The sequence below is a fragment of the Neodothiora populina genome (assembly GCF_041146345.1).
Source record: "Neodothiora populina strain CPC 39397 chromosome Unknown canker_contig_16, whole genome shotgun sequence".
Classification (NCBI taxonomy): Eukaryota; Fungi; Ascomycota; class Dothideomycetes; order Dothideales; family Dothioraceae; genus Neodothiora; species Neodothiora populina.
In genome coordinates this window covers 1,009,809-1,035,578 of record NW_027191409.1, presented here as the reverse complement: position 1 = coordinate 1,035,578, position 25,770 = coordinate 1,009,809, and the positions used below count along the sequence as shown (strand labels likewise).

Below are 25,770 nucleotides of genomic sequence, written 5' to 3'. Positions count from 1 at the left end.
TCCTTCATCCTCCTTGCGACAAATGTATGTCTGCCTGCTGTGGTCGCGAAACAATCTATTGTCATCGACGCCAAGCCGTCATGTCACGATCAATAGATGGAGTCAACTCGAGTATGGGGCAACCACTGCAAGGAAACAACGGCGACCCTGTCCGTTGCTCAAGGGTCAGGTATACAGCTCGCAGCACGATTGATGACTGTTTGCAAACCGTATGTCATGCATGTTCTCTTGGATGATGGTAAGACTCTGTCTTGCCCGATAGGACGATTAAAGTACGTTCAAACAACTACAAGGTAGGTACCTGGGCTACCTTTGGTTCACTCTGGGCGTTCTAGTTCTTTTGTAGATGGGCGGGTTGCACGAAAATGACTATCCACAATGTAGGATTCGTCCAATGAGCCAAGCTTGCCCTCTAGCGATCATATTGATAGGAGTGTGTGTTATGCCTTGACCATATATAAGCATGGCTTTCCTGCCCATGATGCTCCTGAAACCCAACTGCATAATGCTGACATGTGCATCGATGGCTAGTCTTTGCGTTCTTGTCTTCGAGAGTGAACTGCTAGTTTCCGTCCGCACATGACTAACGCGGTGGATGTGGGTTACACAATTTCTAATAACAAAGGAGAGAGGAGACTGATCACCCCCCTGGTACGACTGCTGATTGATGTTACAACACTACCGTCTCCCTTCGAAGTATCCTCCGAGGCTGGAAATGGCCCTAAATTTTAGCTGCACGTGCTGCTGATGCTGCCAGAAGGCATGCGGTGTACCACCGGACGAGTTGTTCAAGGTCAAGGCTGGATGTATATGGCATGGCTTGAGGCCATCTGATGATGCCTTCGCCACTCCTTTGCAAGACATCGAGAAAGTAGCGGCCTCTTTCCACAGAGTCTGGGCACGCTGTGAGGCTGGTCGTGTGCTCATAGTAAAGAATCCGAGATGGACTGTCACTATCGGGTTGCAATGACGGGTGCCCAAGCATTGCCGATGCGGTCAATTTCCTGGACAAACCTCCGACTGGTAATCTGTGTTGAGCCGCTACTTTTACCAGGAGCATGATCATCAGGAGTGTAGAATGGATTCCTCAACAGCCGAATGTATGCTATTTGTATTGCTTGGAAAGTCTGGCACAACATTAGTCTTGCCGTGAGCGTGAGGTGGTATATGGTCAATAATTACAGAAGTGAGATCCGAGTTCTTCAGTCCGAGCACAGCAGGATTCTTGTTGTCTTGCAGATTAGAGGATCGCCCCTCCATATCCACGATGATTACGAACTTCACGCCGGTATTCGTGAGCCATCCGTACATGGCAAGTCTCTCGTCGATGGCCTGAAGAAGGCCAAAGTCTTGACCGACGGTCTTGGAAGGCATCCGTGCCTCGAACAAGTCAAGGCATGTGGACAGCATGAAGGAGAACTCGAGTTTGTCCCTGGGCTCTGAATCTCCTTCGGCAGCAAACAGAGAGATGTGTAAAGGGTTGTTCTTGAGCTGGTCAGACAAGCTTCTTCTACAATTCAGAAGATCTCATGTATTTCTGTAGGTGAGACTCCGGATCAACGACATACATGTCTTCCTATGACACCAATACAAGCAATAGCCGGACTTCTATTTGTGGTAGCCATGTTGTGCCGCTAAGAACCTATTGTAGGAGTGAGGGACGTTGGAAATGAGGAAAGAAACGCAACAGCTTCAAGTATCAGGCGAACTGGACTCGAGTTCTATGATAATACTTCTATCTTCAAGTATGGTCCATGAAAGGGTGGTGCTTCTGGTGTTTGATGTTCCATAAAGCACTGTGGTGTACAGTAAGTTACGCTTATACAGCCTGTCGACCAATCACGGGCGCGCTTATCAGATTATCTTCCATATTTCTGTTTCTGGTCAAGCGCCGTCCTCGTCGAATTGCACCTGCACCTCCATCTCAGCATCATCGAACGGGAGGACCGCCACCCATAAGGAATACAGTCCTACCTGTATTTACCAATCTCCACTCTACCCCTCGGCGCCCTCGTCAACTGCGCTTTTACCTTCTTCCACGGCTGCCTCGATCACTATCGCAAGCTTCACAATGTTCTCGACCACCCGGACAGCAAGGGCTCTGGCGCTGCGCGGTATGGCCCACCTCGTCGGATAGCAAAGACTCACCCCAAGACGAGCAAATTCGCTGATATACTGCTTATAGCCAACCCTGCCTCTACTCTCCTTCCCCTCCGCGGCGCCCAGGCTGCTTTCATCTCCAACACATCGAGCAAGCCTGCTGCGCCTGCAATGCAAAAGCCTGGTCTCGTCAGCGGACAACCGGGCACGCCGCCACCCATGAAGGCCATCACCGGCAAGGACCACCGTGAGGTCCCATTGCCCAGCCAGGAGGGCAAGCAGGGAGTCATGCAATACGCACTGTACGTCTCCGTCGAGCGAGAGAAGAAAGAGCAGAAGATGAAGACGACCACCAGAGCGACCATGCAAGAAAACACAGAAAACTAACACCACACCCAACATAGCACCACCCTCGACCAAATCGCAAACTGGGCACGTCAAGGCTCTCTCTGGCCCATGACCTTTGGTCTCGCCTGCTGCGCAGTAGAGATGATGCACCTGTCGACCCCACGTTACGACCAAGACAGAATGGGAATCATTTTCCGCGCCTCGCCCCGCCAGTCGGACGTGATGATTGTCGCCGGCACTCTGACCAACAAGATGGCGCCCGCCCTGCGTCAAGTCTACGACCAGATGCCCGACCCCAGATGGGTCATCTCCATGGGCTCCTGCGCCAACGGTGGCGGCTACTACCACTACAGCTACTCCGTCACCAGAGGCTGTGACCGCATCGTCCCCGTCGACATCTACGTCCCTGGATGCCCACCTACCGCTGAGGCCCTCATGTTCGGTATCTTCCAGCTTCAGAAGAAGATGAGACATACCAAGATCACCCGCATGTGGTACCGCAAGTAGAGAACGATCCGAGAGATTGATATTCAATTTTCACTGCGATCCTACACATGCTCAATTCACTTTAGACATCCTCTGTCGCACAGCGATATGGTGCAGTGATGGTCTGTGTATGTGTGTGTTGTGCACGTTCGACAGGAAAGAAACAAGAAAGATTGGACGAAGAAAGAAGAACGGAGAGGCCGAAGGAGAAGATGAGATGGTTTGTTGATGTCGGCTTTTTGCATTCATGGCGTTCCTGGTATTATTGACACAAGGAACACGAAGCTGTATATCACTTTTTCCACGTGGCCGTGTAAATATGAGATTCAGAAGGTGGCGGAATCATAACTCAGATATCACTGAAAAATACACATTTCCTTGTTATTGCCAACAGACAGATGTGAATGATCTGCTCGTAACATACTCGTGCTTCGAGAAGAGACCACACTATATCAAGCTGGACTGATGCGATCAATGTAGGCAGAGCCAGTACGGCACAGAGTTGACCATTGTTTCCTCAATAACAATGTCATAGATTTGCACGTAGAAGAAGACAGTCCGAAGTGGTGATAACAAGGTTCTGTATTACGCTCTGCTAAGCAGTCTAAAGAAAATGGGCGACTCCCAATGGGTATCAATGCATTGATGGTCGTGATAAACCGTCCGTCGTAAAATCAAATCCCCCCGCGCGTCCTTCTGAAACTCTCATCGTACAGTGCTCTCCATAGAAACAAAAGGAAATGCGCATGCGTGCGTTGCGTGTTGGTTGTGTTCATCATGTAGAAGAAAGTCGAAACGAGCGAGCTTTCGAATGTGTTGTCGTGAGCAGTGGTCGGTGAGTGCGTGTGTTGCATATCCAAGCGTATGGTTCAGGTGTAGCAGCGTTCGGGTCGAAAGCAATCAATGACATCCAAGACATGTCGTCGAAGTTTATGATATGTCGACGCTACAGCTGCAATCGCGTTGTCGCTTGACACTCATGCGGCTTGCTCGCTCCTTTCGTTCACTAGACCGCGCTTCGCGTGCCTCGACTTCTGCCACCGCCACGACCGCAGGTGAGGCAAGAGATAATGATGTCGAAGACGGCGACGACTCCGTTGATGATGGCCTTGAGAATGGCACCAATTCCGTTCACGATGGCCATGAGGACAGAGCCAATGGCGCGAAACACCGATGTGATCTGAATGTTCTATTAGAACTTGCTTGTTCGCAAAGGACCATCATTCATGACTTACGCAAGAGACGACGGCACCCATGTTTATGATTTGCTGGTGCTGAGTTTGATGTGGTATATGCTTTGGCAATTGGTTCGAGTGATGTGAGAGAAGCTTTTTACTCTTGAAGAAGAGGAATGTAGAAATAGATGAGATGCTTGTTGTTTGTGTGACCAAAGCAAGAAGGCGCGGCCATGCGCCTGCATTTATTCCTTTCACACATCACCTGAAACCAGCCATCTCATCAAACACCACTTGCAGAAAAACAAGAGGTGAGGTCATTGGCCTTGCATCACCCAACTCGAGGTACATGTACCAGTGACGTTTTCACCACCGTGAATCTCACCCTCTGAATATACTAAATTAGCAAGCTAATTTGGAAAAAGTAGGAGATTGGCGGCTCCTTGGGCCTGCTTGGGATTGCTATAGTGAGCATCGAGCAGACTCCTCACCCGACGCGGTGCACCCTTACCTCATACACCGCAGCATTCTCGGTACGTGTTAAGCAATTTAGCCCACTACAGTCACCCTAGTCAAGGCGCTAATTTGATGAAAATGCAATCTTACCCATCAAATCAAGCAAAAGACCTTCGAGGTGCATTTGGTCTGCACTGCGGTTGTGCCCAAAACAGGGCACGAAACGGATACGATGTTGGATGATCTACGCTTTCTGTCACTTGGACAATCTTTTAGCGCGGCTCTACTTGACGTTCCCGCGAATCGTGCAAATTTCTTGTGACGTAGTCTCTGAAGCTTTTTCCCATCAAGGGTAAAGGGTCGTGGGAGTCGCTAGCCACATTCCGGCATGTCTTCTTCGCCACAGGTGGCTGACGACGTCCATATCTCATGATCAAACAAACGCCCTTTGCATGCAGGATAGGAATATTCATACTCCTATTGCGAGCAGTTTTAATTCCCGTATTCTCTGCGATATTGATTTTTGGTTTCTTTGCTAATTCCTGTGATTAGATCATGCTGATCGCCCAACTCCTCTTGGGAAACAACACCCAAAAGTACGGTACTTGCAGCTTGGGTCAGCTTGGGACAGCCGTTAACAGCGAGACACGGCAACGCCACAGATCGCCAATGGTAGGATGACCTTACCTCACTCAAGCCCCACCCACAGCTAAAAGTCTCGAATACAAAGTGTGTGGCTAGAATGTGGATGAGAGTGAGGCACCTCGAAGGGTCCTGGAATCTTGGCGACTCCGGGAGCATCTTCCAACCTCGCTAAGCTGCCTCACTCTGTGCAGCAAGGAAATCTAGCGATAACAGTAGGCTGCCACGCAGCATCTAAGCGGCAGCCTAGAATCTCACATTCATTATAGGTGATATAAGTTCATATCGAAGCGAATTTGCTTGGTATACCTTGTGGAACTATTCCGAATGTATGCAACGCATCGAGTGAGCTCTCGAGATGACGAAAGTCTCGATTCACATTATCGCTTCCCTGTTTGCCCTTGCTCCATCGGCAGCGCAGAGTAAAGTGATCGAGATTCAATCGCAGAACGCTGCCTCACTCGATTTCTCCTCTGCCTCACCGCACATTTTCGCCTCGACGTTTGGTCTGCTGCAACAATGGACAAACACTTTCTTCCCATTTGGCCACACGATTGTGCCTTGCGAAGTACCAGTCAATACCAGACTTTATCATGCAAGAATCGACAACCGCCTACCATCTAGTCCCGAATGGTTTGCATTCGATGCTGCCATGTCGTATGCCTTGGCAGGGACTTTCAACTCATCGAACATGTTCACATATAAGACGACGAAGATTGTCAAGTGTCTCTATTTCGATGGAGCATCAGCATCTTTGGAAAGGTCGGGAAACTTGGACTCTCAGATGGTTTTCCTGAATAATAATAGTGCGAATGTACCTCGTGACCCTCGATTCGGAATGGACCCCGGACGCAACAATCATACTTCTGGAGATCCAAATGCGCCAGTGCTCGGTGCTGAGTATGACAGGGCCCGGAGGTTGTGTAACTTTATTCGTGATCAAAGCTTAGGTGGCAAGGGTTGGGGTTATGAGAGCATCGTGAGAATGAATGCTGGGTTTGAGATGATCTGGTGCGATTTCGATAGCCCGTCCGTGTTTCTTGTATCCAAGACAAGCTGTGACGTGCCATCAGTACTTGACAAACAAAGCAAGAACCGGAGCCCGCAGGTTGTGGAGCAATCGCTCATGGCCCTGGAGTCTTTGGGAAGCCTATCAAGACCAAGAAATTATGACCCTCATGGGCTGCTACCACGAACACCCTTCATAGGGAGCGGCTATGCAGAATGGCTGAGGACGACTGCAAATCGTTACGGCTTCGCAGGAGGACCTGGAAGAGGCGAAGTCAGAGTCAAGGTCGACAGTTGTGCAGCGTGGAGCTTCTACGACTCCGGACTCAAGGACCAAGAGCATGCCAGGATATCCAGAGAACGCAGAGCGCTCAACATCTCGGGCGACGGTATCTGGACTGGACCAAGGAAGGAAGGAGAGCGGAAGGCAGCATTACTGCAGCTTGAGCGACGGCGCAGACTGCATCGAGCTAACAATGTCAGCGAGGCAGACGGCATTTATATGCGTGAAGCTATCGAGACGCGCATGAGGATCTCTCTTGACCCAACCTCTTGCAGTGGGATAGATTGGCAGTCCGTAACCGAAGAAATTGTGATGGAATATAGCTCCCCCCTACAAGAACTTGGTAGGTTTTTCGAAACGGTAAGCAATATCACATCAAGCAACGAAAAACACATGCACAAATGGCTAGCAGTGGTGCGTTCGATGGGATATGGCATGCTGATGCCTTACTACGAGTATCCATCCCAGTCGGAAGTCGAGTCGTCGATTGATCGAGCATTCGACATGGCGAACGCCAAGTCTCAGAGCGCGTACCAACGATGCAAGTCACAGCACTCACCTCCAGAGTCGGTCGATCTAGCTGAGTCCGAGAGAATGATCTACAATGCCACATTGGACGTCCTCGGGGAGATGTGTCGCGTAGTGCTGACAGTCTTTCTCTCTGTGGAAGTTACTTGGTACAGCCTTAACCAGGGTCAACCCCGGACCTCGGATGCTTTGCAACCACTTGGCAGGAAGGCACAGGTCTGGCAGCATGAGATTGAGGAGTTGATGGCTTGGTTGGGATGGGCCGATCAATGGACGAAATGCGACCCAGGATGTGGCTCGGGAGAAATCTGCTGGATACCGATGTGGCCATTGGATTTCGCAACGACTCCCCCGCACATCACTGAGGGTGGATTATTTCTGCAGGATACCGAAGAGCTGCTGGACGACAAACCGCCGTCAGGACCACCACATCGTGGTCGGCGACATGGGCCTGGATATTACGGACCCCCTGGTCGTGGTAACGAGAGACTTCTGTGGCAGCCCCAGTGTGTGGATAGAGTTGAACTATTTTATAGACTTGTACACGAATGAGCGACGCGAGACGTCTTGCTCCTTCGACTAGCTTTCCATGTTTCACAAGGATCAGATTATAAGTGACATCTTCACTTGATCTATGCGCAAGGTACAATAAGATAGTATAATCATGGTGAAATGCATGTGTATTATTGTTGCTGCAGAGCACAGCAGAAGCTCGTGACGTAGGATTTTAAGCAGCGGCTTAGCGAGCCCACAATCGGCGAACAATTGCCCGTGCACGCTGCGGACAGCAGCAGAGAACTGAGCGAGAGTCGGCAGCGACGCCAGCAATTGAATCTCAGTCTCTGCTGTGCTGTGTAGTAGGCAATCCAGAAGATCCAACCACCACATCTCAAGCTCTCTTCTCGGTTTAACTTGTGTGTATAAAACTGCCGTCCCAGACAAACCACCCGTATCACAGCAATTTCTGACTCGCTTGCGCCGCCCAGTTAACCCCGCTCCTCCTCCTAAACTCAGCAAAGATGGATATGGAAAAGCTCCAACGCATGCAGGCTGCGGCCGCTCAGCGTACCGGTATGTGCAATAAAATCCGTGTCATTTCGATTCGGCGCTGCGGAAAATTCGCAACCGAACGAGTGCCATAACGCATGACTTGGAGCTAATCACGAGATTGTAGGGTAAGCAAAAAACGAACTCCCAAAATTCCCACACACACAAAGCTTTGGAAGCTGCGAAACCATCGGCTCTGTAAATATTCGCAAGATTCGCCAGGAAGCCATGGATGTGGAGTCACACAGTTTGCGGCGCTGCGCCGACGGACGAAAACCCGCGGGAATGAAATGGAGGACACAGAAAGAGGACTCGAGACTCGGGATTATAGGCTGACATTTATGGTGTTTTTCTCTGCGCGCAGTGGCAAGGGTACCCCGAGACGTGTGGTCAAGAAGGTTCACAAGACCTCCGGTGTCGACGACAAGAAGCTCCAGACCACCCTCAAGAAGATGAACGTCCAGCCCATCCAGGCCATTGAGGAGGTCAACATGTTCAAGTCTGACGGCAACGTCATCCACTTCGCCGCTCCCAAGGGTGAGTAATACCCCGCCTTTTTCTTTTCTTCTGTTGCAAACGACAAGAGGTGGATTGGAGAGTCAAGCGGAGGAGCAAAAATCCAGGTCATCAACTGGGCAAGAGGGAGGATAGGAAGAATAGCAGCAGCAGGAATTTGGAAAGACTGCAGTGGTGACAAGAACGGGCAATTGGGGAAATATTGGAGGCCACAAGAATGAGAGCAGAGCGAAAATGACTGACATGAATGCAGTGCACGCCGCCGTCCCCAGCAACACCTTCGCCATCTACGGCAACGGCGAGGACAAGGAGCTCACCGAGCTCGTCCCCGGCATCCTGAACCAGCTCGGACCCGACTCACTCGCATCCCTGCGCAAGCTCGCCGAGTCCTACCAGTCGATGCAAAAGGGCGCCGAGGGCGAGGAGAAGAAGGATGAGGACGACGACGACATCCCTGAGCTCGTCGAGGGCGAGAACTTCGAGGGCAAGGCCGACGTCGAGTAAAAAACGTCTGCTGCTGCTTCTTTTTTGTGTCTTAAAAAAACCCTCAAAGCAACAAAGAAAATATCATGTCGTTTGCCTCCAAGACCAAAAACATATCCCTCTGCTTCGTTTCCACCACCTCCGAGCCTTGATCTTTCTTTTCCGTCAGACTGTCATTTACTCGATCTTCTGTCTTTTCTCTTCGGAAGCTGAGAAGATGGTTTCATTAATAGAAGACGTGTGGTGAGGTCAACAACGAGACCTCCTTTTGACGATATAAGACCAATATGAAAAGGGCGAAAGACAGAAGGGAAAGCCCAAAAGCAAAGCAGCTCCGCCTGCCTCAGTCTAACGAAATCGGAAACAAGTGACATGAAGTGTGTATTGAACAAGGTACTTTTCCGGCATATATGTCCAGTGAATCGATAGTTTATAGGAAAGGGCAGGAGCCGGACAGTGTACGTCACCTGAAGTTGGAGCTTATGTTGCAATTACGATTGGTGAATTGTGCTTTTTTTGATACAGGGTGGTTTCACTCGAGTCCCCCCAAGTAGCTCTACACCCGTTGTCTATGCTGCTAGTTGGGGAGGGAGAAAAAGGTACAGGATCGTGTGGGAGTGTTTGTGTGTGATGCGTGAAGTGCTGTTCTAGGTGGTGATGGCCTTCTTTCTTTTCTTTCTCCTGGCTCAACCAACGGGCTCTCTCATCTGAGCGCCTTGTCGACAAACTTCTGTTCCAACCTGGCGACCTCACCCTTGAACTTTTCGACCTCCTCCCAGCAATCCAGGGGTCTGCGATCCTTGAGTCTCAAGCACTTGACCAGCTCGTCCTTTGCGCCCTCGACGCCCTTGTCGGTGGCATCGTCACGTTGTCTGCGGCGCTCGAGCTTGGCGCGCAGGTCGGCGACTTCCTTGTTGACGCTTCCGTGCGAGGCGGTCGAGTCCTTGAAGGCCGAGGGAGTCACAGCGTCGGCGATTCTGGATCCCAGTGACTGCTGTTCTGAAGAGTCCTCGTCGGCCGAGGTGGGTGTCAGGCTCTCCGTGTACGATGTCAGTCGCGCGGCTTCCGTGTCTCGGATCTTTTGCAATTCTTCGGCGACGCGGGCTTGGACCTGGAGTTCGAGGTTGCGCGCGCGGACGGAGTCGGTCTGTTGGTGGTTTGGTTAGTGTCTCTACTACTGTCTCTGCGCTTCGGAAGGCTGAAGTGAGGTTGCTGCCGAGGGAAGGGCAATGGGTGACGAGAGTGGTGGTCTAGCGTACCTCTGGGCTGGTCTGGAGGCTCTCAACCACTTGCGAAGAGAAGGAGACGGGGCTGTCGCTGTACGATTGCAAAGAACAGGATCAGTATATCTTCCTATACTTGCGCACCATATCCTCCTCGACTCAACGCAAGAGAGTCGACTTACGCAGCAAAGACATATTGTCCCTCGGGCTTGGAGTTTCCGGCACCCATGATGTGAATGTGGTAGAGAGAAAGAAGAGGGGACTGGACAGGGAGGAAGAGGAGGTCCAATTGGGCGTGAGTGAGAGTTGGAGTAGACTGGACAATATCACTATTCCTCTCTATAGCTCTCTATGCATCAATTCGCTCTCTATCGCAGCTTCCATTCGCAGGCGCAACCGGAGGCTCAAGACTGCCAGTCTCCGCTTGGCTCCGATATGCCGATATGTCTTGGCATGAACGTCCTGGCAGCCCTATGTGCTAGATGAACTCACCTCGGCTTAATTGATTCTGTGCGGTGCGGGAAACGCGTGGCGACGTCACTTGTGGACAAGTGAATCGACAGAAAGCCAAAAACCTTCGCGTCGTTGTTCCTGCCGTTCATGTGTTGATTGAGGACGAATAATTGCCGGTATCAGAATAATTGTGTTCGCAAATGCAATCTTCACTTCTGACTTGGCTGAAGAAGCCTGATTCCGTCAAGCAGGCTCCATCCGTCTCTCCTACCTCGTCTCAACCAGAAGAAGACACGACGAGGTTGTCAACGCCACGGAAACCAGCATGGGACGGTCTACCTACACCACCGCCCGAGGAAGCACGCGACTGCCACAAGAAGGAAGAGGAGCATGACATATCCAGAAACACAAAGTCCACTTCGTCTTCTACCTCCAACCTGACCCAAAAATACGCCCCGAGCCCACTGATCCCTAACCTGACCCTGGTTCCCTGCACGAAACCGCGCCTTCAAGACTTCAAGCGCCTGAACTCGCTGCTCCTGCAAATCCCTTATCCCGCCAAGTTCTACGACGAGATCATCTCCGACCCCATCGTCGCCTCCATCACCTTGTTAGCCGTGTGGACCGACGACCCGGACTCTGCGTCGTCCTCGCCAGGCAGAGTGGTCGGGGGTATTCGATGCCGTCTCCTCACCAGCGAATCATCTTCTCCCTTTCTCTACATCTCCACGCTCGTCGTCCTGAGTGCCTACCGCACATACGGCATCGCTACACACCTGCTGTCTTCGGTGACTTCCCATGCCATAAAACACCACCGTGTCCGCTCTGTAGGCGCTCACGTGTGGACGGCGAACGAGGAAGGGAGGGCCTGGTACGCGAAAAGAGGCTTCAGAGAGCAGAGTACAGAAGAAGGGTACTATCGCCGCCTTGAACCTTCTAGCGCTGTCGTCGTCAGGAGGGAGGTCAGTGTCGGGGATCTGCTGGGCAGTTGAAAGAGAGGGAAGGAAACAATCAAAAGACGAAGCAAAACCTGGCCACTCGTCTCGGGAAGACTTAGCGCGCCGCCTGCCTACTTCCGCCACTGAGCAGACAAGAGGTAGAGAGAATGAGCCAGAGCGAGAGAGAATGACAGCTCGATGGACAGCGACATCTGCCCGGGCAATACAATCTCTACGAGAGCGCCATGTCATACTGATCGGCGCACAAACGATTGACTCCGCTGTCTAGCTCACCACTAGCGAGGATCCAGAGTCCCGGTCACTCAGCCCTGATACAGCCTAGCAACGATCACGCACTTGCTTCGGCGCCAAGGCGGGCAACGAAAGCGCGAGGCAGCGCCAGGACTCGTTAACCAGCAGGTTAGCTCGAGTCTGAGTAATTAGAGTCGACCCGAGGACCAAGGAGGAAGCTGGACAGTTCATGGCCCCCCTCGTAGGAACAGGTACAAGACGACCGACTTGACACGATGACATGCTTTCCTTACAATGACTACCAAATGACATGATGAAGTTTGCCACAGGGTAAGAGAGCTGCTCAAGAGGATATACAGTCTACATCACCTCGTTACCAGAGAACCAATCCCTTGTGCTGGAGTCGCATGGACTTGGCAGGGGGAGTAGACGAGGGCAGGAGAAACGACAACCATGGACGAGATACTCGCGTTCTTATCGACTGCTGACACACGAAGAATCAGACCAAGGGTGACTTGTGTCCAAGGTTCCATGAGATATATGACATTGAAAAAGTAAAAGCAAAAACGTTGCGACTTTCATATGGTGTCGGCCCCTAATGACCTTGATTCTCTTTCGCTTCTCTTTCTCTTTCCTGTGGTATGATATATATTATGTGCATGATTTCTTTCCCTCTTATTTCTTTCGTGACATCTCTTTTGACATATCCTAAGCTTTCCTTTCACATTATATTCGTCTTTACTCTTTCTTTTCTTGCTCGTCTACTGCTTGGCCTTTGAGATCTTGTCAGCGACCAGAGCAATGAGAGCCGCGCCGACACCACTGCCGTCCTTGGCAATGCCGATTCTGATCCTCTTCTCGCCGTGCTTGCCGATGCCCTCGATCTCGCGGAAGGCCTCGCGGATGGTGTCCTCGAAGCCGGGGTAGTACTCGACAAGCGAACCGTCGACACCGATGTCGACAATGTCGTCCTCGTTGACAACCTCGTCGTCGGCGGTGGCGATGTCCTGTGGTGCCTTGAGCTTGTCGGTGCCGAGCACGATACCTGCGATTGCGACCGCCGACAGACGGGCGGCGCGTCGGCCGATTGCTGCTGCGATCTTCTTGACGGCTTCGGCGTCTTCGGCCGAGGGGGCGTGCACGCCGTAGTCGCGCTCGAGGGTCTGGCGCATGACCTTGAGGCCGACGCTGGTGTCCTCCTGGGCGATACTGAGGAAGCTGGTGTCGAGACCCCAAACGTTGTACAGAGGGCTGTCTTGGTAGAGGTAGGCTGTGCTGCGTGCGTCGTTGGTGCTACTGTCGGCATCGGAGAAGAGGCCAATCTTGGGGTCTTGGATCAAAGGCAGAAGGGCACGACGGAGAATCTCTCCCAAGAACATGCCAGACACGCGCTTCTCGAACATGTGCACACCCACGTTGGGCGTCACCTTGTCCACCTCCTTGTCGTATGAAGTGTTGGGGAGCACGGAGAGCTGGTTGTCAAAGGAGCCCCACTCGCAGTTGATGACCATGTCTCCGGTGGTAGTGTCATACTCGCCAAGGTCGCTCTCTGTCTCAAGCTTCTTAACCTTGGAAAGCTTCTCGACGTACGCGCCGTTGGTGCCGGTGCCGAAGATGGCTCCCAGTAGCGTGCCAGTCTTGCCGGGGGATGTGTATGAGCGTGCCATCAAGGTGCCGACGGTGTCGTTCACGACAGCTGCGACCTTGACGGGAAGGTGAAGAGCGTCAATCTCGGTCTGAAGCAGAGCGCAGACATCCTTGCCAATGGCATCCGGAATGTCAAAGCCCTTGGTCCACCTGATCAGCGTACCCTTGTTGATGCCAACCTGGTGTACAGGGAAAGAAAAGGTGAAGCCAAGGTTGAAGATCTCTTCGTCTTGGTAGCCATCAGGCCCGCTGACAGTAGACTTTCTGCGAACAGTCGAGTTGTAGTGTTCTTCGTGGTGCTTCTGGAGGAAAGTAGCAATCTGTTTGGCGAGGAAGGCAAAAAGCTCCTGGGCTGTCTTGGCGACCATAAGCTCTTTGGGGATGGGAACCTTGGATTGGGTGAGAGAAAAGGTGCTGTTGCCGTGGAGGTTGATGGAGCAGACACGGAAGTTGGTACCACCGAGATCGACAGCCATGTATAAACCCTAGTCGCATCTCAGCTCGGTGTTTCTTATAAAAAATCAAGCTACGCCGTGAGGCTGATTGAAGTTCTTACCTTCTCGGTGCCATTGGGCACAGCAGTCACATAACTGGGAATCTGGCTCAAGCTGGTTCCGGACTTCTGGAGACCCTCGTCTGTAAGGAGCATCGTTTCAGCGATGATCTTCATGCTTGCCTGCGAAATCACGACTTACTCATCTGGCGGATGAACTCCTTGGTAGCCTTGTTCACATCTTCGGGTGTGTACTCGAACTCCTTGGCCACACGGCTCGCCTCTTCTGCCAAACCCATGTCGCGCGGTGAGGTGTTGTATAATGTGCTTGTTTGGCGAATCGGGGATTGAGGACAGACGTAAGAATCTACGAAGGGATTTGCAGGATGAGGAGGACAGTGGTTACTATAAAGATATGAACCTGGAGGGGTAGTAGAGTGGGAGGAGGATTGAAAGTATGAAAAGGGAAGACTCGAGGGAAGAATGAAATGCAAGACGAGAGCGAGGACGAGGACTACAAGGTAGATAACAGGGTGGGCGAAATGGGGAATTGCGGAATCACTAGCAGAGGACAAAGTGTGGAGCTCGCGGAGGAAGTTTTGGGAGGGTGGGTCGTCTCGGTGCTCAGCGCCTGGGGATGATGAGGAGGACGATGAGGGGCGGCGTGACTGAGCAGGAGCTGGGAGAGACCTCGTGCGCCGATGGTGAGCCAGGGCGGGAGAGTGAACAGTGTGAAAGAAAAGTGACACGCGACTCGGGACCTGCTTTAGTGGGTGGTGTGGACCTGGGTAAGATGGAGAGATGACAGTCGATTTTGTATCGTGAGTTATCGTGCTTCTGCTACCATTGACAACTTCTCTCTTGACTTCGAGCGGCCGGGGCGTGGGAGAGCTTGAGCGGGGCCCAAAAACAGCCAGTGACGGAATGTGGGATCCCCTCCTATTAGCCAAGTCCATAGATTGTTAGCATCAAATCACCCCTCGTAACCACGTGTTGACCTCGATTACAGTCTAGTATCTTTATCAATTGTCTTCCTCTTCGACTCTTCGACTATCGTTCTCCATATCTGCAGTGCAAGCTGAATCTGCAAACATTGGTCAGTGTTGTACATCATCAGCGGCTCTTTTCGAGAGCACACTACATTGGGTGAAACACCTGCTGCGGCTCACCCACAAATCTCCCAAGTTGCATTTATACAAAACAGCAGCAACAAGCGATTGACTTTCAGGCCGAACCATCAGTAGTCTTCTGCAAGTCCGTGCAACGGGTACGCTTCACATGGAATTAGTTGATTCTCGAAGAGAAATTCCTCTACAAACTCCGTCATTGGGGCACGTGCACTGCGGCGCTTCCACGGCCGCTCTCCCGCGTCAAGCGATGCGTAAGGTAGGATGCTTTTTTGCCTGGGACGTTTCCGTCGTCACGGGAGGGCAAAGCAGAGCAAAGCAGAGCAATCGGCTGGCTGGCTGGCTGGCTCTTTGATTTTTGGGCTGACATATCCGAGTCGGCAGTCGAGAATACTATGCTAAATGCCCACGCCGGCCCTAAAAATTGGCATTAAGTGTCGGTCAGGTCGGAGATGTAACCGTCTGATGCCGCTGTCCATTGCCTTTGATCAGACGCTCTCCAACGCTACATGCATTCTGGAACTAGACGGTTTCCGATGCACATAGAGTGGGCGTCACGCCATGAGTCAAAGGCGTAGTACAGCGCGGTGCTCGGAGATCTCGAGATAAGTAAAGGCAGCTCACGCGAGCCCAATGCGACGTACATGTATGCGAGACGGAGTAGTGAGGCGAGAGATCGCCGTCAACGGAAAGCTGGTGACAGATTGTCCTGCGGCCTCTCGCTTCAGCTTCTATGCTCTCGTACCCTTCATGGTCTTGTAAAGGTCTCGACGAATCCTATAGGCGACGTACGCACATATGGCTCTTAGCATACCTTCCAGACCATGGACAGGTCTTGAATACAGTCATTTCTACGATTGTATGTTAAGTGCGCAGTCCATATATGCAGGCCATCGTGGCTGTACACAAACATGCACCCGAGTACGATAGGTCAAGGAGGAGTAAAGACAGCTACACCGGTCAAGATCGGACATTTAGATCGTGAAATAATTGGAATTCTTTATCATTCTCTCAATGTGTTGTGATAGGACAACCATGAGATCTCAAGTCATACTCATAACATCATATAGAAATCCACACATGTTATCTCGGCAGTCCAGTATCTGGAAGTCAGCCAAGGCAGACAAGCCTGTAGATAACAGCAATCATAATGGGCCCTTCACCCAGCTCCTCATATGGGAGAATAAAATAATGGCGTAAAGCCAACAGCTAGACAGCATTGGCTTCAATGGACTCCACTAGGATGTGGTAATGGTCCATGGTCCATGGTCTTGCTTTTCCCTGCTGATGAGGCATGGCAAGTCAACCGGCGTGTGATACAAGCGGCAATATCTTCTGGTCAAAGAACACAGCCCCGGGATAACAATCACGCCTGTACTTGGCCAGTGCCTCAATCAGAGTAGTAGCCATGGTAGCCGTGATGGCTGCGCCTACTGCTGCGATGACTACCGTGGTGACCACTACGGCGCCGACTGGCATGGCTGTCATCCTCATAGGGGTCATCGTAGCGATCATCGTACTTGTTTCCCTGGCGACTTCCTCTCTTCTGCCTGTAAAGGTACATTCGTCAGCAATAGCCCCTGACTTACACATAACATAAAATCTTACTTGTCGCGATTTTCGTAGGCATTGGCTCCTAGTCCACCAATCACTGCGCCCGCAACGGTGGGGATGACACCGCCCCTTCCTGCCTCATTACCCAGCAGGCCGCCAGCAACTGCACCCATGGTGCCATAGCCAAGACCTTTGTCGGAAGTGTCGAAGCGATCGCGCACAGAGGATCGTGCACGCGAGCGGTTGCGAGACTTGTGACGCTTTCGAGAGCTGTCTCCATGATGCTGACGATGGTGGCGACGCTCGCCAGAGTGTACAGACTGAGGGGAGTCGGTAGTGGAGCGATAGTCCGAAACGTACGGAGCACGGTAATACGGATCATGTGCTGAGCGTGGCTGTTCGTACTCTGAATTGTGCGGATGACGTTCTGCATCTCGCTGCAATTTAGTGGTACGTGGCTGCTGATTTTCCGTGCCGTATATGTCTGCATAAGGGACGTAGCCGGGGGCAGGACCAGAATACGACGAGGTTGGTCGTTGCTGCGAATCCACGTAGTGAGCAGCTGCCACGCCAGCGGCGACGGGCTATGAATTGGTCAGCATTGAGCTCTTCACTTTTGATATAATCAACGAACTGATACGAGTCTCGTGCTGTCGCCTCTTAGATCATAAGGCCGGCTGTCGTAGTACTCTCTCTCAACGGCGCTCTCGGAGGCAAGGTCTGCGGGATCATATGGCTTTTCGCGCCTGGAAGGTCCTGCGGGAGCAGGCCCGCGGTATCTTGGTTCATCAAAAGTCCTCGCTGCGTCTACGCTTTTACCCCGAGCGCGTCCGCCATGATAGTCGCCCTCGAATCCATCATCCTCGTAGTCTGCCAAGCGATTGCGTCCACCGTGACGACCTTCGTAATCATCGGACACATAGTAATCATCTTCATCATCGTAGTTGCGATCAGCCTCAGAGCGGCGATGGGAGTGTCTGCCACTCTTTTTCTTCTTCTTCTTCTTCTTGTCCTTGTCTTTGTCCTCTTTAGGTCGATAATATCCGCCTGGTATCTTGTGGAACCAGCTGTCTGGAATCTTTTCGGCGCCATACATAACACTATTGAAGAGACCTTTTAGTAAAATTGTGTTAAGACCCATCGTGGAGAGATGAAAGAGCAGGTGGAATGGGCAAGTGATGGTGGATGTAAGTGTTCAAGAACAAAGAAGCGAGTGCAGTGACAGGGGAAGTGAATCTGCGGGCAAACGGCGACCTCGACATGATGTCGACCATGATGTCGCCGGCGATGTCGTCGACTGTAACAGTGCAATGTCAAATATGGCAGGTGGGGTCAGGCTGTTTGCGATAGCTAAGTCAATAAAGATCCACCACTACCACACAAACCTACGCCGTAAGTGCCGCCTCTAAGGTCGTATCCGTAAGCCACGGTATGTCATTACCCTTGAGCGGCATAGCTGCAAGCAATGCTAGAAGACAAAGGAGATTTTGGAGTCTGAAATGCAGGGTATACAGTAGTGGATGCAAATGAGCCTGTCTGATAGCGTATGTCTGTCTTCTTTCCTCGCTCAACAGAAACGTGAAATTGAAGAGAGTTAAGGAGCCATGGAACAGTGTAATGGATTAGAGAGAGGCAGAGAAGGAGATACATGTTTCACAATAGGAAAGAACGTGATTTGGAACCTACCCTTTCAGAGCAAGACCTAGGAGGTGTCAGCCATGTGTCTCTCATTCCAGCACATCTACATATGATCAAAAGGCAATTACCAGCCATAGCGAGTGTCTTTGCAGTTACACGAACTGCGTTGATACGCCAGAATAACACAGCAGTCTGCTAAGATTCTATTCTAGCTCGTGATTTTCCTGATGCGCCTTGCTGGATATGATGTTCGCCAGTCACACCGTGTTCCTCCTACTGCAAGAGATTCAGACAATCCAGATGTTAGTGCCCGAGCCAGCGCGGAGCAAGTATAGGAAGATATGAATATGTGTAACATGTCAACCCGCGTGCTCCGGAGGCGTGGGCGTGGCATTGTTAAGTATTATATAGGTTAGCAATTTGATAGGCAGGTGACCCACTATAGGCGGTGGACTGTGAGAAGAAAAATAATCAAAGGCAGCCCGAGAGGCAGTAGTGAGGCAATGACATCAACATGCATGACTATAGCGGTGATGGAGTGCGCAAGCACGCCAGCGATCTGTGTCGTGTGTTTGGTCACGAATCACAGCACAGACTTGTGCACTCCGTATCTCGTCCCGGTCAGACGTCAACTGGGTTGCGGGTTTCTGGCGGCGGCTTCTATACCCCAGAGATGCGGCTCAAAGTCCAATATGCTCTCAACACGTCGCCAAACGTCGATCATGATGCAGACGCTTCACCAGTATGGCTACTAGTCCTGCGTGCAGCCTGTCGCACAGACTGTCATTCTGTGCTCCAGAACAATGGGTCACCTAAGAGCCTACCAGTTTACGCGCTGTATATGTGTGCATATATATGATGAAGGTGAATTAATTATCGTGTGCTCTAGATCGGGTGCACAGTAACAGGTCTTGTACTAATCAGCGGAAATGCAAGTAAGATAAAACATAAGAAATAAAACAATAAGCCCAGCATATGGTATCTTTCCATCAGAAACGCCAATAACATCTAAAAGGACCTCGATGTCGTAATTACACCCTGTCGCCCTTTCAACCGTCAGTTGGCTTCCATCCGTTCTCCTTCTTCCACTTGTTTCCTGAGAGGATATCTGTGGCGGAGCTGCTCATATAATCCTTGCCCTTGATCATGTAGACCATCAAGTTTGGTAGCTTGTTGCCATTGAATGCACCCACTCCCTTTGACTGTCCAACGGGAACCAACTGGGTCTCAGCGGTGATTGGCGTGAATTTCCTGTCAGGTCCCGAAGGCTTGGCATTGGGATCCTTGGATGCAGCAAGAAGGTCTCGTTGCAGGTTGGTCATCACCACAGGGATGGCTTCAAACATGTCCATGATACCACCGCGGGTGTACGACGCGGCATCGCCCACAGCGTAAACGCGAGGGCCCGCTGCATCAACTCTCAAGGTCTCCTTGTTGGTGTTGATGTAACCAGTCTCGGTCAAAAGCTGCTTGGGCAAGTATTCGGTCATGGGAGTGACGCCCATGCAGGGGATGAACACATCGCATTCCACTTCGTCGCCGTTGCTGAAGATGACCTTGGTCTTGCCACTGGCTGACTCCACGACACGGTCCATCTTGATGTTGTGCACAACATCAACACCAACTCGCGCAAGGTACACCTCTGCTTGCTGTGCCAAAGCCGGTCGCAGGATAGGTAGGAGCTTCTTGGAGCCGCTGTAAAGAGTGATCTTGGCCTTGGGGTTGGCAGGTCGCTTCTGGAACCAACCAGCAGCACCGTTCAAGTACTCGCCGACTTCACCAGCGACCTCAACTCCGGCAGGGCCACCGCCAGCAACTACGATGGTCTTGGCGGTCTTGAGCTTCTTGTGCATATATGCAAGAGCCTTCAGGATGTCCTCGTGAAGACCTCCTTGGAGGGACAAGGTTGGGTCGAAAGTCTTGGTACCCGTGGCAAGGATGAGAGCATGGTAAGACAGAGTCTCAACGGTGCCATCGGCGGCTCCGGTGTGCTTGATGGTCACGGTGCGTCCAGCTGTATCAGTGGTAACAGCTTTGCCTTGCACAAAGGTGAAAACGTCTGACTTGTACTGCTTGAAACCAGGCTTGATCTCGAGGAAGGTCTTGGCAACTGGCATCAACTCGAAGGAAGCGACCGAGCGAGGCGAGGCAACGCGATGATAGAAGTGAGTCGAAGGGTTCACAAGGTAGACATGGTATTTCTCATTTGAGGGCAGACGAGGGAGAACGTGCTGAATTCCTGCAATTAGTTGCGGCCGTTGATATATCATCATTATAAATTCTTACCTTGAGGAAATAATGTGCTGCACTGAGGCCGCCGTAAGAAGCACCGAGGATCACGATGTTCTTTTGTCCAGATTGTCCGCTCATTTTTGCGATATCAGGATCTGTGGTCTAGCAGAGGAAAGGAAAAAAGTATGGAGGAAATCGATTCAAATAGTTGTTGGAGATGTCTGCGATGAAACCCTTCCGATTGTTTGATAACTATTTAGAGTCGATGGTGGAGAGCCGAAATACTACATAAAGATAAAGTGGCTGATATATGTATAGAGAGCCCCACATCTTGCTTCTGCACATAGGGGTCCATATTGGAAATCTCTGAATGTATTCATTTATCAGCCAGAGCCTCAATTTTTGTTCCTGTTAAAATCATTCTATTATGGTGAATTATGGCTGACATGGTCAACGGCATTTTTTAGTGGATGGCTTGGTATACTGCGAGATTTGCGCCAATGTTTATAATCTCCACGCGCGCTAGGGCCCGAACGAGATTAGACCCTTACAACGCACCGATCTGCTTATAGATCCTGAACCAAGGCCCCACCTTCGCGAAAGAGTCGAGACTGATCCAAGTAAGGAGACATTTCGCAGTATTACGAATCAGGCAGTATTGTACGGAGAATCTGTCAATGGCCATCGCCTACTTTGCCTGCTATCTGTTTCGCTCTCGAAATCCAGTCATCGCAGATGTTTGCTAGTGGTGTGTCAAGTTCTCTTGTCAATATGTCTTGAACATGGGTTTGCTTGATTTGCATATCGCTTGACGCAGGGTCTGTCGGTTTGGATGCAGATAATTTCTCTTGTATATCAGCAAGATCGATTGGATTGTTTGCAGATGTAGACAGCACATTTTGAGTACCCGAAGACCCGTGAGTGGGAAACCTACCCAGGAGACAGGCGTTTCTCGTCGATGGTATCCTGAGCATCTCCTTTTCTACTGTGAATCCGACTTCATTCGCTAGCTTGGTGACATAATCACAAAGCGAAGCATACGCAGATGGCATCTTTTTCCCCGCCGCAGATTTTTTGAGCGATCCTGTTTCAGCTGCCTGGCTATCGCGTAGACCAATGTCTTGTCGAGTCGTTGTAGCTGCTCCATCTTCAGCGGGCGCAGATTGAGAACTCTCCTTCACTTGTTTTGCCACCGGAGCGCGAAACCTCGCACCCGCAAGATTGTGCGAACAACAAGGTATGGCTATGAAGGATGACCCATTGAGATAGCTGATGAGAGGTGTCCATGGAGTCAGCTCGTCTGCGTGATTGGATATTATGAAGGGTGGATCAGAGCCGTCGTTTTCCCAGAACACACCATTATGAAAAGCACGATGTTCGAGCGCATCGGCACTGATGTTCACTGCTTCTCCGCCGTTCGTGTTTTCATAATGTATGTGAAGAACCTCCGGTACGAGGACCATCTCCTTGATGCTCTCGCGGATCTCAGGGGCAAAGGTCTCCCATGTCTTTCTCCTCCGCGCATCAAACCCCCAGCCTGGATAGCCTTCGAGAACAAGCAGATTTACCAGAAGACCGTTGCCGCAGCCAATATCTACAAAGCCAGGAAATTTTCTTCTTTCCTGGGCTTGATCGTCAGCTGCTTGGTCTCCATCGAGACTGCCTGATGCGCTGCTACAGTCATACATCTCTGACCAAAGCTCAATCAAGAACGCTGCGATTCCGAGATCCTCGAAAATATGCTTGGAAGGGTCCGTCTCTTCTACCCAACCTTCAATGAGCGTTTTCGCATACTTGGCCTTGAGCCGTGCATAAGTTTCTTGAAACTTCTGCTGAGTCACGATTAGATCATGGCGACCGCGCTTGACATAGCCTGCTTGTTGACCTCTAGAATGCTTGTGAATCTTAGACAGCAACTGCAGTGCCGTCCTTTCGAGTCGCTGATCCAACTCTACATCATCAAACTCGCAGAAGTGAACAGACACAGTCCCCGTATGCTTTGTATCTCTGTTGCTAGACTTTTCGAACTCATGCAAGAACGCAACTTGTTTGACTTTAGGATGATACCAGGGCATGTCCGCAGAATCGGATACATGCGGGACATATAATATTAGATTAGACGTAGATACACCAGATCGCTTGACGAAGAAATGACACGTCTGCAACAGATCCTTATCCAATTGACGATTGCGCGGTACCAACTGCCTGACATATGTCTGTTGCCACTGAAATCCAGATACCGGGGTATACACCGGCTGACAATCCTTTTTTAGATGTTTCGTGTACTCGCTGAATTGCTGTTCGCCAGGCTCACTAATGATCGTCTGGTCCTTCTGACTGTCGTACAATATATCCGCACGGAACAGGTGAGTCGACATGATATTGGGATTTTTGATCAGATTCTGCAAGACCTGTAGGAACATGTCCGGCTCAAATGTGCATTGGCTCTGTAGCATTGGTCGCCATCTATCCCCTGGAAGGTCCGGGAAGAGTAAATGTTGACCTGGTACTTGTGGGTCAAAAGTACTATGCGGGTCGACCGCTGCAGGACTAATTAAGGGTGCAGCCATTGCAGCTGTGTGACTGAGGTGTGAAGCCTGCGGCTTGGTTGTGTGGCGCCAGAGCGAGGTATTATTATGCCGACGATGAGAAACCTCCACGAACTCTCAAATATCATTGGCAGAGAGCGTCCTGAATGATGACAGAATCGATCGAGTGTTGATAGCTCTCATCAACCGAGATATTTTAAATCAAAGTCCGCTGTCACAGAAAGTAAGGTAGTTCCGGTTTATTGATGTTCGCTCGAAGCCATATATCTTGGCAGCGCATGTTGGAGCCATCTAAGGACCATCGAACAACATAAAACATAACGTATTTGTAGCAACGACCGATGTGAGTAACACTCCCTACGGCTATGTTGTCGCTTGTGAAATCAGCATGGGTGCCCATTTGCCCTCATAATGGTCGTAGATCGTCGTAAATGCGATAGCCATTGGTCCCATGCAACGATAAGTATGAGGCTCTAGAAAGCAGGTCAAATATTGTAGCTAGCTATTAACAGGTCTTGAGACGCAGGCAACCAGACAAGGAGACCACGCCGTGCAGCTCATGCTGAGCTAAGGGAGGTAGGTAGGTATTGAGCCAATTGAGTACGAAAAAGAGCCATCAGACTATGTTGAAGTAAAAAGCAATTCTTCTATAAGAGAATTGCACAAGGGATAGTCTCTCCATGACATACCGATCAAAAGATAAAACCACCAGCCCACATGTATGAGCGATTGAAACGAATAAACCAGATCATGTCCGAGATCGTGTCAGCTTTCTCACCCATAACTCCTGCCCGAACGCTCTCTACATTTCACATCATAGAACTTTTCATACAACATATATGCCTCATTCAGTCGTCAATTCGCCCTCTTAGTATAGGTTGCCATGGGGCACTGCGCAGAAAATGCCGACGATGATAATCGAGACAACAAAAGCGCCGAGCAGCGATTGTATAAATATCGTGTCTTGAATCTGGCGCAGAGCAGGCTCCTGGATCCACACCTCGCGGTCAAATACTTTGCGGACCACATTGCGTTTCTGGTACTTTGCCACCCAAGGCTCGTCCTCGTAACTGTTTGTGGAGTTACTGGTCAGGCTCTCCGAGGATGAGTTCTCACTATGGATAGGATCATGCTCGTCTGCAAATAGCTCCCATGGCCGAAGATGACGATGGTGCATTCCATGAAGAACGACGCACATGCCTTTCCAAGCAGCGATAAGCGTGGATACACCGATGAAGTAGCCGATGATTGGCAGAACTCGCCAAGCACGTCCGGCATGGCTTAGAGTAATGAGAAGGTCAGCCAAAAGGCCAGCGAGTATACCAGCAACACCGAGACCACGTGCAAAGATCACACGAGGGCCATTGCCGTTGCAGATGGTCCAGCGGATGAAGTTGGGATGTGCCTGGCGCCTCAGAGTGAACTCAACGCTATTGGCTGCTGCGCGCAGCGCGGAAGGATGCGTGGTGTTTTGCAGAGCATGCAGGACAGCAGTGCGTTCTCGATCGGAAAGATTCAACTGACGAGAGCTGTCCACAGCAATGTATATGGTGATAATGCGAGTAAGCTCTTGCCGGAAAGGTTGGGTGGTGACTGAACTTCGTTAGCACGATATATCAGAACAGGCGGGAACAAACGACACATACATGGTTTCCACTTCATGCCTGCCTCGTCGAAGGCTTCGTCAGCCTTTCTGCTAAAAGCTCCGCTGCTAGCGATCGTCTTCTCATCATCAAAAAACGAACCGAAGTCAGAGGACATCACGTCGCGTCTCTCCTCTGAGGAAGGTGTGGTAGACTGGTCATGGAAAGGATCTCGTTTCTCGTGGTTGACAGGCTGAGCGATGCCATCGCCGAACTCTGTGTCTCTGAGAACTGACGCAATCAAAGGGTCGACCTTCTTGCTACGAGTAGCCTGTACAGCCTGGGCATCGGCATCAGCTTGACTCGAGGTCCATGCTGGAGATAGCACCTGCTCTGAGGCAGGTAGACGTTCGAATCTCTGGCAATAGTCACGATACCAAAGAAAAAACTGCAAATTCTCTGCATCGTGTTCGATATACTTCATGTAATTCATGAAATCACGGATAGTACATGGCTGTAATGCAAAGTGTCAGCAACATTCTCTAGTAAATGACCATTTATCTGACTCACTGGACAAACGCCTCCAGCGATGATACGATCGAACGACAAGGCTTCTGGAATGCCATTGGACATCCCAGAATTACCGGACTCGACAGACTCCTGGATAGAGTCTTGCTTCGCAGCTCCGCTGATAGAGTTCCGGATCGATTCGTCGTGGACGTGTGGCGGACGTCTGTAATTGATAGGGTACGGCATAGTGACCAGCAGTAGGACTTAACACGATATGAGAACTACTTGATGTAAGACAAATGATGAGTCCAATCGAGGCTATCCAGTACAAGAAGAAAGAGTGCCCTCAGCAAGAGCAGGGACTTTGATGGCGAGGTGGCGAGATTGCGTGTGTTCAGAAGTCACCGGTACTGTCCCAATTTTAGAGGCGTGGTTGACGACCGAAGTACGCGTGCAAAGCGAATATTTGGTTGTGATATCGGAGACTCAAGGTTAGAGC

General features: G+C 50.8%; 11 protein-coding genes across 13 annotated transcripts, besides 2 other annotated features; 3 read left to right on the top strand and 8 right to left on the bottom strand.

The window, feature by feature from the left end:
* Positions 1 to 953: 953 nt before the first annotated feature.
* On the bottom strand, positions 954 to 1,625 carry AAFC00_003681 (uncharacterized protein; the record flags this gene model as incomplete). Its single annotated transcript, XM_069343189.1, has 3 exons — positions 954 to 1,127; positions 1,183 to 1,485; positions 1,569 to 1,625. 3 exons carry the CDS (start codon positions 1,623 to 1,625, stop codon positions 954 to 956), a joined length of 534 nt encoding a protein of 177 aa, XP_069201010.1.
* Positions 1,626 to 2,071: 446 nt separating this feature from the next.
* AAFC00_003680 (uncharacterized protein) lies at positions 2,072 to 2,955 on the top strand (the record flags this gene model as incomplete). Its single annotated transcript, XM_069343188.1, has 3 exons — positions 2,072 to 2,114; positions 2,186 to 2,402; positions 2,505 to 2,955. 3 exons carry the CDS (start codon positions 2,072 to 2,074, stop codon positions 2,953 to 2,955), a joined length of 711 nt encoding a protein of 236 aa, XP_069201009.1.
* Positions 2,956 to 3,940: 985 nt separating this feature from the next.
* Positions 3,941 to 4,190, bottom strand: AAFC00_003679 (uncharacterized protein; the record flags this gene model as incomplete). Its single annotated transcript, XM_069343187.1, has 2 exons — positions 3,941 to 4,114; positions 4,170 to 4,190. 2 exons carry the CDS (start codon positions 4,188 to 4,190, stop codon positions 3,941 to 3,943), a joined length of 195 nt encoding a protein of 64 aa, XP_069201008.1.
* Positions 4,191 to 8,045: 3,855 nt separating this feature from the next.
* Positions 8,046 to 8,097: a sequence feature (Short protein (AAFC00_003678, KAL1304733.1) was converted to a misc_feature.).
* Positions 8,098 to 8,200: 103 nt separating this feature from the next.
* Positions 8,201 to 8,205: a sequence feature (Short protein (AAFC00_003678, KAL1304733.1) was converted to a misc_feature.).
* Positions 8,206 to 8,363: 158 nt separating this feature from the next.
* On the top strand, positions 8,364 to 9,093 carry AAFC00_003677 (uncharacterized protein; the record flags this gene model as incomplete). The annotated part of the gene is made up of 2 exons (XM_069343185.1): positions 8,364 to 8,610; positions 8,843 to 9,093. The coding sequence occupies 2 exons, from the start codon at positions 8,364 to 8,366 to the stop codon at positions 9,091 to 9,093; spliced, it is 498 nt and encodes a 165-aa protein (XP_069201007.1).
* Positions 9,094 to 9,775: 682 nt separating this feature from the next.
* On the bottom strand, positions 9,776 to 10,524 carry AAFC00_003676 (uncharacterized protein; the record flags this gene model as incomplete). Its single annotated transcript, XM_069343184.1, has 3 exons — positions 9,776 to 10,219; positions 10,332 to 10,389; positions 10,478 to 10,524. 3 exons carry the CDS (start codon positions 10,522 to 10,524, stop codon positions 9,776 to 9,778), a joined length of 549 nt encoding a protein of 182 aa, XP_069201006.1.
* A 424-nt stretch (positions 10,525 to 10,948) lies between these two features.
* Positions 10,949 to 11,740, top strand: AAFC00_003675 (uncharacterized protein; the record flags this gene model as incomplete). Its single annotated transcript, XM_069343183.1, has 1 exon — positions 10,949 to 11,740. One exon carries the CDS (start codon positions 10,949 to 10,951, stop codon positions 11,738 to 11,740), a length of 792 nt encoding a protein of 263 aa, XP_069201005.1.
* A 959-nt stretch (positions 11,741 to 12,699) lies between these two features.
* On the bottom strand, positions 12,700 to 14,377 carry AAFC00_003674 (uncharacterized protein; the record flags this gene model as incomplete). The annotated part of the gene is made up of 3 exons (XM_069343182.1): positions 12,700 to 14,070; positions 14,142 to 14,221; positions 14,281 to 14,377. 3 exons carry the CDS (start codon positions 14,375 to 14,377, stop codon positions 12,700 to 12,702), a joined length of 1,548 nt encoding a protein of 515 aa, XP_069201004.1.
* A 2,218-nt stretch (positions 14,378 to 16,595) lies between these two features.
* Positions 16,596 to 18,532, bottom strand: AAFC00_003673 (uncharacterized protein; the record flags this gene model as incomplete). Of its 2 annotated transcripts, XM_069348461.1 has the most annotated exons (4): positions 16,596 to 16,755; positions 16,814 to 17,343; positions 17,394 to 17,872; positions 18,526 to 18,532. In XM_069348461.1, 4 exons carry the CDS (start codon positions 18,530 to 18,532, stop codon positions 16,596 to 16,598), a joined length of 1,176 nt encoding a protein of 391 aa, XP_069201002.1. The 2 variants fall into 2 exon arrangements, with proteins under 2 accessions (XP_069201002.1, XP_069201003.1); XM_069343181.1 differs by lacking the exon at positions 18,526 to 18,532 and having other exon boundaries at positions 17,394 to 17,900.
* Positions 18,533 to 19,446: 914 nt separating this feature from the next.
* On the bottom strand, positions 19,447 to 20,767 carry AAFC00_003672 (uncharacterized protein; the record flags this gene model as incomplete). The annotated part of the gene is made up of 2 exons (XM_069343180.1): positions 19,447 to 20,628; positions 20,684 to 20,767. 2 exons carry the CDS (start codon positions 20,765 to 20,767, stop codon positions 19,447 to 19,449), a joined length of 1,266 nt encoding a protein of 421 aa, XP_069201001.1.
* Positions 20,768 to 21,303: 536 nt separating this feature from the next.
* Positions 21,304 to 23,199, bottom strand: AAFC00_003671 (uncharacterized protein; the record flags this gene model as incomplete). 2 transcript variants are annotated; one of them, XM_069343179.1, is made up of 1 exon in its annotated part: positions 21,304 to 23,199. In XM_069343179.1, one exon carries the CDS (start codon positions 23,197 to 23,199, stop codon positions 21,304 to 21,306), a length of 1,896 nt encoding a protein of 631 aa, XP_069200999.1. The 2 variants fall into 2 exon arrangements, with proteins under 2 accessions (XP_069200999.1, XP_069201000.1); XM_069348104.1 differs by having other exon boundaries at positions 21,304 to 22,704.
* Positions 23,200 to 24,046: 847 nt separating this feature from the next.
* AAFC00_003670 (uncharacterized protein) lies at positions 24,047 to 25,517 on the bottom strand (the record flags this gene model as incomplete). The annotated part of the gene is made up of 3 exons (XM_069343178.1): positions 24,047 to 24,771; positions 24,825 to 25,275; positions 25,332 to 25,517. 3 exons carry the CDS (start codon positions 25,515 to 25,517, stop codon positions 24,047 to 24,049), a joined length of 1,362 nt encoding a protein of 453 aa, XP_069200998.1.
* Positions 25,518 to 25,770: the final 253 nt, after the last annotated feature.